We start from the raw sequence: 10,025 nt of genomic DNA on the forward strand, positions 1-10,025 counted from the left end.
CAAGGTAGAGAATAACCTTCACATCAAGGTAGAGAATAACCTTCACATCAATGTGAAGAAGACAAATGAGATGATTGTGGACTTCAGAAGGAATAAACACACCTACACCCCCCTGAACATAAGAGGATCTGCGGTGGAAGTGGTCTCCAGCTACAAGTACTTGGGTGTACACATGAATGACAACCTCAGCTGGAGCAACAACACCACCAGCCTGATCAAGAAAACTCATCAGAGACTCTACTTCCTCAGGCGGCTGAGACGAGCTGGTCTGGGAAGCTCAGTCCTCAGCTCCTTCTATAGGTGTGCAGTGGAGAGCATCCTGTGCTCCAGCATCAATGTGTGGCTGCACGTGTGAGGCTGCTCAGCTGCAGAAAGAAAAGATTTGCAGAGAGTGGTGAAGGCTGCACAGAAGATGTTGGAGTCAGTCTCCCCACCATCACAGATGGGGGAGTGGTGGCGCAGAGGTTAGAAAAGGTGGGCCTGTGATTGGAAGATCGTCGGTTCAAGCCCCGGTACCGATAACATCAAAAATGTGGGTGGGGTAGGTGAAGCACCCACACCTGCCCCCACCCTCATTTGCACCACCATGGGCCTATGAGCAAGGCCCTTAACCCCACCATCTGCTCCCTAAACAGGTCTCTCTTGAAAATAAGTTCTCGTCGCTCAATGAGACTACCTGTATAAATAAAAGCTTAAAAATAAATAAATAAATAAATCTACACCTCCAGATGCAGGAAGAGGGCCACCTGCACCATGAAGTACCCCACTCACCCAGCACACACACTTTTTGCCCCACTCCACTCAGGAAGGAGGTTGAGGAGCATTAAGTGTAGAACCACTAGACTGAGGAACAGCTTCTACCCTGAGGCTGTTAGACTCTTGAATATCTAACCAGAATAATCACTGTGAAAAATCACATCATTTTGCTGCTGATTTGTTTCATGTTGCTGCTGATCTGTTTCATGTTGCTGCTGATCTGTTTCATATTGAGGTGTTCATGCGTGCTCATCTGCTCACACAGACTCATGCTCATGTTCGTGCTGCTGTTCAACGTAATGTTTTATACTATTAGTGCTTAGTGTATTTTAATGTTTTTCTTAGTTCATATCTTAGATCTTATCACTGTTTTTTTTTAAACATTTTATTGTTGGATGTAACTGGGACCCTGTGTACATAATTTCGCTCCACCACATGTACCACATGTGGTGCGAATGACAATAAAAAATCTCTGACTCTGAGTTAACCTGTTTTGGCAGGGCGCTCATATCTTCTGGGATTTTTGTCGAGGTGGGGGCTCAGTGTGAGGATGACGAAGCACTACCTCCATAGTCATGGCTTGCTATTTTAGTGCTATGTCAGTGCCAGCAGTTGTCGACATATGGGGGTGGGGAAAGTTCAGTAGGCAGGGCGCTCGGTTCTGTTGACAGGGCAGGGCACCCTGCTTGTATAATGGTAGAGGAAACGCTGGAAAGCTATGAACATCAGCTGCTGCCTTTCAGGCCAGAACTCTGTCAATATCTCATTTAAGCTGAATATATGTTGGAAATGAAACACATGAAATGAAACCACATCAGATTTTAGCTCGAGAACTCTAAAACTGACTGAGATATAGCAACTTTTTGTTTGCAAAGTTTGATTAGCTGTGGCAGCCATCTTGAATTAGGCTGATTCCCAAAGTTAATCAGCTGTACATCCCAGAATAAATTTTTGAATTCCATAAAATTCTGTCCATTGGTTTAAGAGATATTTTGCTAAAAGACCGACAAACACACCGAGAGTCATTGCCCACCTTTTATGGTGCCGGGAGATAAATTGTGCTACTAAAGCAAAACATCTGAAGCTTTTCTGCATAAAAATGAAATAATTTTTATGTAGAGTTAATGACAAACTGTGCAGTTTGTCAAACATTAGTGAGGTTAGTCTGTAAACCAGTGTTGGTATTCAGTGGAATCATTTAGTGATTGTTCCTTTTCCCTTCCTCAGGACTCAAGTCAGATTGAGTTACTTAAAGAACTGATGGATCTGCAGAAAGACATGGTGGTCATGCTGCTGTCGATGCTGGAAGGTCAGTTTGTTCAGTTGAACTTACCTGCAGGTCTAAAGCAGAACCAGTACACATAAAGTGCTGGTAAACATGCTGAAAAGGAATGGTTGTGCAAATAAACTCAATGAATAAATGAATATAGTGAACATACACTATAAAAAGTTACTTTACATCCTGTCATCTGACATATCTGAAAAACGACTGAGGCTGAAAGTTGCTAATTTTTCATCAACCAAAGATCGATAAAGAAAATCAGAAAGAGAAAAATCCAAATGTGTAATTTCCGAATATTGCATTATATTTTACATTAAATTGTCATTATTTACTTGACTTACTTATTTACTAATGCCAAACACTGGTTTGTCTTTGAAATGTGCTGTGATTTTTTTTGTACCTTTGTTTAACTAATGAACACTTGTGCTGTGGTAGGTAATGTGGTGAATGGCACTATTGGGAAGCAGATGGTTGACATGTTGGTGGAGTCTTCCAACAATGTTGAGATGATCCTCAAATTCTTTGACATGTTTCTCAAACTGAAGGACCTGACCTCCTCAGACGCCTTCAAGGAGCATGACCCTGATGGAAAAGGCAAAACTTACACACTTTCTTTTTATGTGTATTATGGAATAATCATTATTCAGATTATTTGCATGTCAGATGACCTACTTGATGAGAACAGGTGAAGATTTGTAAATGTGTCAATAAATTGGTAGGTGTCATCTCAAAGAAGGACTTTCATAAGGCTATGGAGAGCTACAAACACTACACCCAGTCTGAAACAGAGTTCCTGCTCTCCTGCGCTGAAACCGATGAGAATGAATTCCTGGACTATGAAGAATTTGTGATGCGCTTTCATGAGCCAGCCAAGGTAAAGTACAGGATCTCAGATGGAGCATGTCTTTGAAAAGATGGAAATGTGTATTTCCATCCTAAAAGGAGGAGGGGTATGAAAGTCCATTTGAAAAATGTAAACTTCTTTTTTTCTGTTTATCTGGATTTATTTTTATCCTAGTGGTGAATCAGTCTGACCCCTCTGAGCCTGTCTTGTTCAGTTTTAAAGGAAGTAGTTTTGGGTTTTTTTTTGAAGACTTTCTAATTTCCCATAAGATATCCTCCCCTCTTGTCTTTTTAGGGAAACTTTTTCCACCATTGGACCTTGTAGTTTACATTAATGAAGCACCTTTTTGCCATCAGGGTGTGTACCAGCTGCTTTCAAACCCACAGATGTGTCGCAGATAAAAATAAAATAAGAGTTCCAGTCTGGTTTAAACCCCTTCATGGTACTCAGACAATACTTTGAAGATGTTAATGATCTTCTAACTGCTGACGAACTACAGGTTGCTCCATTGTTTTAGTTTGTTAAGATTTAACTTCTGTTTCTGATAGTCATGTTGGTTTAAGTCTTAATCGCAGACAGGTCTTGTTCTGTATGCATGGGGAAAATTCATTTTTCTTCAGCATTTGTTTGTTGTGGTGTACCTCAAGGGTCCATTTTGGAGCCTGCTCAGTTTTCTTCATACATGCTGCCTTTAAAACTGAAAACCAATCAGTACAATATTTTCTTTCTTTCTTTTGCTAATATCTTTATATATTTCCTTTAAAATGAGATGTTTCTGCCCCAGTGCAGTCTCTGTCAAAACTGGTTAGCACAGAATTATCTGACCCTGAACAAAAACATGATGAAAATTAGTGCTAGAGTAGTTATCATCAAAGTCCAAGCCACTAGAGGCATATCTTTTATAAGCACAATATTGAAACGAGATAGCAGATACTCTGTTCTGTTTATCATAAAATAACTTTTTCTTGAGAGACAACTGTGTGTAAGTATTTTTGAGCTACAATCTGTTTACGTCAGTGGGGAGTCATAATATTTGATAGTTTGCCCAAACACTTCTGAGAGCTGAGAGTTCAAATAAAGTTTATTTGTGTGACACTTTCAGTTAATCTGTTTACCCCATTCTGATGTGTTTGTCTGATGCCCATTTTCATTTATTTCTGAGCAAAGAAAATAAGAAATTTGCTCAGTAGCAATTTTGTTACAAGCAAAATAGAGTTCCAGTAACTACTCTTTTTTATAAAATATGGTTTTCTCACCACAAGACTCACGTTTTTGACTTGAAATGTAAGCTGGCTGAAGGTTGCTGATCGCCCACAGACCTTCTCATCAGCTGAGACACCGACCCCTGAAGCAGTCACAGTGACTTTCAGCTACCTTGGGCATTTCCTTGCGAGTCCTCTCCTCATAGTGGTTCCTGGTCTGATCAGCCAGCAAAACCTCAGAAAGTCTAGTGAACTCAAGCCCTCAACACTGACCTGGTAAAGGCTCCCACATACTTGGGCATACTTCACTTCGCAGTGGTCCACACGTACCCGATTAGACTCAACGCAAGTGGCCATATACAAGCCATGTCCGCTCAAGGATAAATTTTTACGACCATGAATGCATACTCTGTGTCGCACAATAAACTGTCCGGCGATGGACTGTTTTGTTTGCGAAACCAATGTATGAAATTCCCCTTCTTCATCCCTGACTTGGTTTAACAGCTTTTTCTTTTTTCTTTTTTTTTTTTTACCAAAAGGCATGCAATCTCTTCCTCCTCCATTGATGCCATGACTGAAATGATGAGAAATGAAGGAATTTGTCACGAGAGAATTAAAATCAGGTCCAGTGTGGCTGCGGGAGGGTCTGAAGATTTCCTGGTGGGCTGGTCTGATGTGTGGACTGCAGGGCCAGCGCTCCCTGTTTTTTTTTTTTTTTTTTTTAGAACTTTTTATTAACAACATATGAGCACAGAATGCTGTGGCTGGGGTTGCCTCTACACAGGGCCGCTGGCAGCTCTCATTTTCTTTTTCTTTTTTCGACCTGTCAATCAGTCCAGTAGGCGTGTCAGTAAATGACCAATCGGCGACCTCAATTTGTCCCGAAGGTAAACGCCCTTTGCCTGCGGAGCTGGGCTGCAGCCCATCAGGGTGTACTCTTGAATATGAAGTCTCAACTGTCTGTGGATAGTGTGTGCAGTGTCTGCGCAGCTCACAGTCTGCCTGGGTCTGTGGGAGCCTTAAGGAGCACAGCCTGGTGACTTGAATGCCACTTTTCATTCAACCTTTATTTAGACAGATAAGTCACATTGAGCCTAGGAGACTCATTTACAAGTGAGATCTGTTTAGACAGAAAAAGTAGTGAAACTGGACACATGTAGGAATTGGAGGCAAAAAAAATGCTATCAGACTTTTTCTTTTTGGCTGAGAAGAAAAACTATTAAAAAACACCTCGCACAAACAAGCACATAGTGATGTAGACATTCTGCGAAGGGGGGAGACGACGAGAGCGGTGAGCAATGTTCATGGATGCTTTCGAGGGCACTGTAAGAGTTCTGATAAGGATGGAATAATCAGCCAGTTTCCTCCAGTGAGATTCGGAAACATTCTTGAGGGATGTTAGGGAATGGCCAAGGACAACGCCTATGGGAATCCAAGAGTTCTGAAATGATGACACAATGTTTATTCATCTGGTTTCCTCTTGTTGATCAGTTGGAAAATCCTCGGGGGGGGGGGGGGGGTCAGATGACATGTTCTCCAGGTGAATTCAGATAATGTGGCCTTCAAGGCCAGCCAGGTGTTTTGCTTCCCGATAAGCAAAGGTAACCACTGGAATTAGTGATAAACACCTTTGCTTGCAGCCTCTCCTCCAAGGGGTCCGGAAACTAACTTCAGCGCCGTGGTATTACCTGCAGCTGTCTAAAGTAGCCTCATTAAGGCTGCAACGAGGTGATTCATCCAGAATATTAACGACCTTAAATCCGTGAGTCACACCCTGATCTCACTCTGTTACCTCAAACCTCCAAGCAGCAGGGATGGGTCTTCTGGTCCAGAGAAACTCACGTTGTGGCTGCTCACGTCTTACATTAGCGTTGCAATTGTTAACTGTTCTAGTAATCTTTAGGGCCCTGGAAATGGGCACAAGGGTGTTGTCATTCAATAGCTAATGAACCTTTCAAAACCTCCTCTATTGATGTTGTTAAGTGAACCAAGCATTACCATGTATTTGTTCAATAAGGGTGAAATAATAGTCCAGATTTATACGTTTTGCTTTGCTTTAATCAACAATTTGCACAGGTGTACAGCAACAGGCACAATTTTATAATAATTAATTTTCATGATTATACAGGATACTCTTTCTTCACTAAAATAAGGTAATGGAATCTTCCTGATGACTTCTGATCCCCAAGAGCCCTTGGAGATTTTGTGAACACTACCTTCACTCAGACCTTTCACACATCAAGCCAAAAGAGGTTCTCTCTCAACTCCCTCATGAACCAGAAACACCTCCGTGCAAAACCCACTAGTACCCAGTTTAATATTCTCGAATTTATCCTGTATGCTAAATTTCTAATCTGATGAATTAATTTATTTAGACCAGAAGGACAGGGTAGTCCGCTTACCATGATTCTGAGGTGACCCTCAGAGAATCTTTGTGGTGGCAAACGGCATATTTCCCGTTTTCTAGGAGAGAAATACGGGCCAACCCAAACCAGAAGCAGCTTATGCCAATTTTGAAGAAATCAGAGCTTTGGATGAGCCCGGGCCAAGGTTTTCTTAGAAATCGGACTCCTCTCCGGTCTGCTGTGGCAAGTGAAGACTTAATTCCAATCCCATTTCAGTGAGAAGAGAAGTAAATCCCCAGCCTTGTCCCAAACTGATAAAATCCAACTTCTTTCTGGCGTCTCTGATCCTCTGACTGCTCTCTGCTTGTAGTTCCTTCTGCTCGACTCATCAACTCAGCTTTGACCAAGTTTCATCAGTTCAGTCTGTATTTAAAGACCTCTTTTCCCTCCTCCTCTTAAGGAGGGGTTGGAGGCTTTTTTAGGAAAATTACATCATCTTTTTTCCAGTAACTTGTCTGTTGTTTTGCACCTTAACCGGTTTAGACCAGTTTTTGGGTACTTTCCAGAACTTGAGGAAAACAAGCTGCTTCCTGTTATTTGCTCAGACGTGCGTCACCACGAGATGACTTGAGTTGAACCTCATGACCTTTTGTTTTGTTACCATAGCTTCTTCAATTACCCATGTTTTCACTAACAGTTCAAAGTAACTCACGTAAAACTTTTACAAAGGTTATATATTGATTATTATTCACATTGATTATTATTCTTAGCTTGTCTTTCATGCATCCATAGCTGACTTCTGTTCTCTTTTCTTCTGCTTCTGCTCAAGACATGTTCAGACTTGCCTCATAGTTACATCAGATGCAAGACATGTTCAGACTTGCCTCATAGTTACATCAGATGGTTACATTAGGCCTCGGTTCTTGCTCTTTTCACTTCAACACTTTTTCAAGTAAATCACACAATCATACAACCACCGTCATGTTGTCCAGGTCTGCGTTTGAAGTGGACTGCCCCGCCTGGTCTTCATCCGGCGCTGCTCGCTTCCTAGGCACCCGGGCCTCCTGGGCCGGGATGGCGGATGGACCTGGTAGGTTGACCTCTGGTAGGTCAGCCGCTCTATTAGACTGAAGGGTTGGCGGGATCTCGATCAGGGGTGAACCTACAGGAGTAATGGGTTCTATTATGATCTGTTTCCTGGTTTGTGGGGTCATAGCGACCAGATTGGGCATTTGACGAAGCTGTTTCAGCCACAGAGGGACAACCTGTAACACTTCAGATTCAGCTGTGTCTGACTGGGCCAAGCCTTCTGGTGTTAAGATCGGAGGCTCAGAATCTGATGGGCCGGTTGGGTCAGTGAGGATCGTGCCATCGGTACTCAGAGGTCCGGACCGGCTCGCCTTGCTACTTAAGTACCTGTCAAAGTCATCCAGGTAGTTTTCCAGGAGACTTAGATCGTTATGATCTAATGGAAGTTCAGTCAACCTTCTAGGGGACATCTCCACTTCCATGGGCTCAGCTTCATTCTGGGATGTAGATGGCAAAAGGTCGGGTGGGCCAGTAGTTGGTTCCTGGGGCTGGCTGGCTATTTCGGTTGGGGTCGTAGGGATACTAACACTGGCTCGTCTACCTTCTCCCCTGACTACCATGGGCACGGAGACTACTGGAGGGCTAGTTGTTAACCCTGCCGTTAAAATGACCATGATAGACGAGGACATGGGCTCTTGGGGCTCCTGTGTGACCCTAAAAGGGGGGCCATGAACCAAGGGCAACCCTGTGGCCAAATGGTAAGCTATATGTCTGGTAATTTTATTTGTGTTTTCCCAGAGTTTTACAATTACTGGGTAATATGTGGCTCCTGGGGGGATGGCTGTTATAGGTATATAGGGTTCAGAGCCCTCAGCTGAGGTCCAGATGATCTTGCAGGTGCTCTTTATTTCCCAGCACTTTTCTGCAGACACCCGAGGAAGGCTGGCGGGCTCATCAGAGACCAAAATACCATGTACTCCAGTCGTGATTATTACTTTAGAGTGGCAGCCCTGGCACCACCAGGTTGGACCCACGGCCCATAGGAACCGGGTATCTTCCAACCCCAGAAGGCAATAACAGCAGACCGTTTGAGGTCCTATTGCTGTTAAATTGTTGGGGCGCTGAACCTGCATTTTGACTGTTGTGGCTTTTTGGTTTAAAACCTATTCCCTTAATTATCTCTTAGAGTGAGGTTTTCTTAAACCGATAAAGGGTGGTTCTACCCTGTCGTCTGGTGATCCCACAATAGGTGCGAGTAATGAATTTCTCCCACTCTTCCAATTGGTTTAATTGTTGGGTTGTTATCACTGTTTTCCAATCACAGTACCCAGGTAGCATCAACCCTGAGGTGTTGGAGATGCCGTATTCCCTATATGTAACGCTGATGTATCTTTCCTGCCCTGTAGTTTTCGTTATTTTGATCTTGCATACGTCACCACAAGGTGTTACTCTAATCCTCTGGATCTGCTGATGGTCGTATGCTTCCTCCTCGCAGTGGCAGAGGATGATCTCTCCGGTTTTTGTTGTTACTACGAGTTTGTCCGGGACTGTGAAAGCGAACGCCCAGTTGCTGTAGACGGTCGCTGCGGTCAGGATGTAGAACAGCGTCTGCATTCTGCTCCTTATGCCTTCTAAAAAGAGAGTACATGTAATATAACATGGCAAGGCAATAAAAATGAAATCAAGGTCTGCCTTACTCTCGGTCCTCATCGCGTCTCTGAAACACTCAACTTCGTATTGCTGGGCCTATACAGGCCGTCAGCTATCCATTGAGCATTTTCCAAACCGATGACACCTCGAGTTTACAGGATTCAAAAATAAAATTAAACATAAAAAGAGAAAAATAAACATTTAAACACTAAAGCAATCATTCAAAGTTAATAAAAGTTAGCATAAGCAGGGAGGGGTGAAGCTGTTGTTGGTTACTTGATTATTTCTGTTCTTTTATCTTTGGATTGGCTTTTCTTTTCACCCTCCTGAGATTCTACGGCCTTCGCTGCCCTCCGGTGCAGGGGGAGCTGGATCAGGTCTCGGCTTAAAGATAGCGGCATAGGTCATCATCCATACCACTATAGGCATTGTGGTGCAGAGGCTGGCCCAATAGGCTATTGCACATATTCCCCAGACCAGACTCCATCCAATTAAGATGGCTAACTTTTTGGTCCATTTACGTCTGTTCTGTGGTTGCAGGGATACTATCTGATATAGCATATTTGCCAACACTGTTACGGCTACCGTCCCTTCGACTATAGTTGCTACTATTCTCCCGGCGGTACCTCCACAGCTTGTGACTGGTATTGGCACAGGAGTAAGTGCTGCCGCACACTCAAGGCTAATCACTATGGAATCTTCTATCAGCCATGCTGAAATTATAATCTTTTGCAGATAGGTGAGTTTGATTCTTCCTAACAGATAGGTGACAAAGAAATGAGGTGATATCTCAGGTCTTCTGAGTATCACATGGGATACAATCACTCTAGCGTACGTCTGAACTGCCACTGGAAATCTTATCAACCTTTTCTTACTCCAGTCTCCTGTGTGGCAGTAGCACATCCATGCAACCATCG

At 43.2% G+C, this 10,025-nt stretch overlaps 1 protein-coding gene across 1 annotated transcript in view; it reads left to right on the plus strand.

Moving 5' to 3' along the window:
• ryr2a (ryanodine receptor 2a (cardiac)) overlaps positions 1-10,025 on the plus strand; it is a 554,599-nt gene that overhangs the window by 436,645 nt on the left and 107,929 nt on the right. The window contains 3 exon segments of the mRNA XM_037691577.1: positions 1,984-2,065; positions 2,474-2,632; positions 2,758-2,912. Of these exon segments, the coding sequence (XP_037547505.1) occupies positions 1,984-2,065; positions 2,474-2,632; positions 2,758-2,912 (396 nt within the window).

The sequence above is a fragment of the Nematolebias whitei genome, chromosome 17, assembly GCF_014905685.2.
Source record: "Nematolebias whitei isolate Nwh7 chromosome 17, NemWhi1, whole genome shotgun sequence".
Taxonomy (NCBI): Eukaryota; Metazoa; Chordata; class Actinopteri; order Cyprinodontiformes; family Rivulidae; genus Nematolebias; species Nematolebias whitei.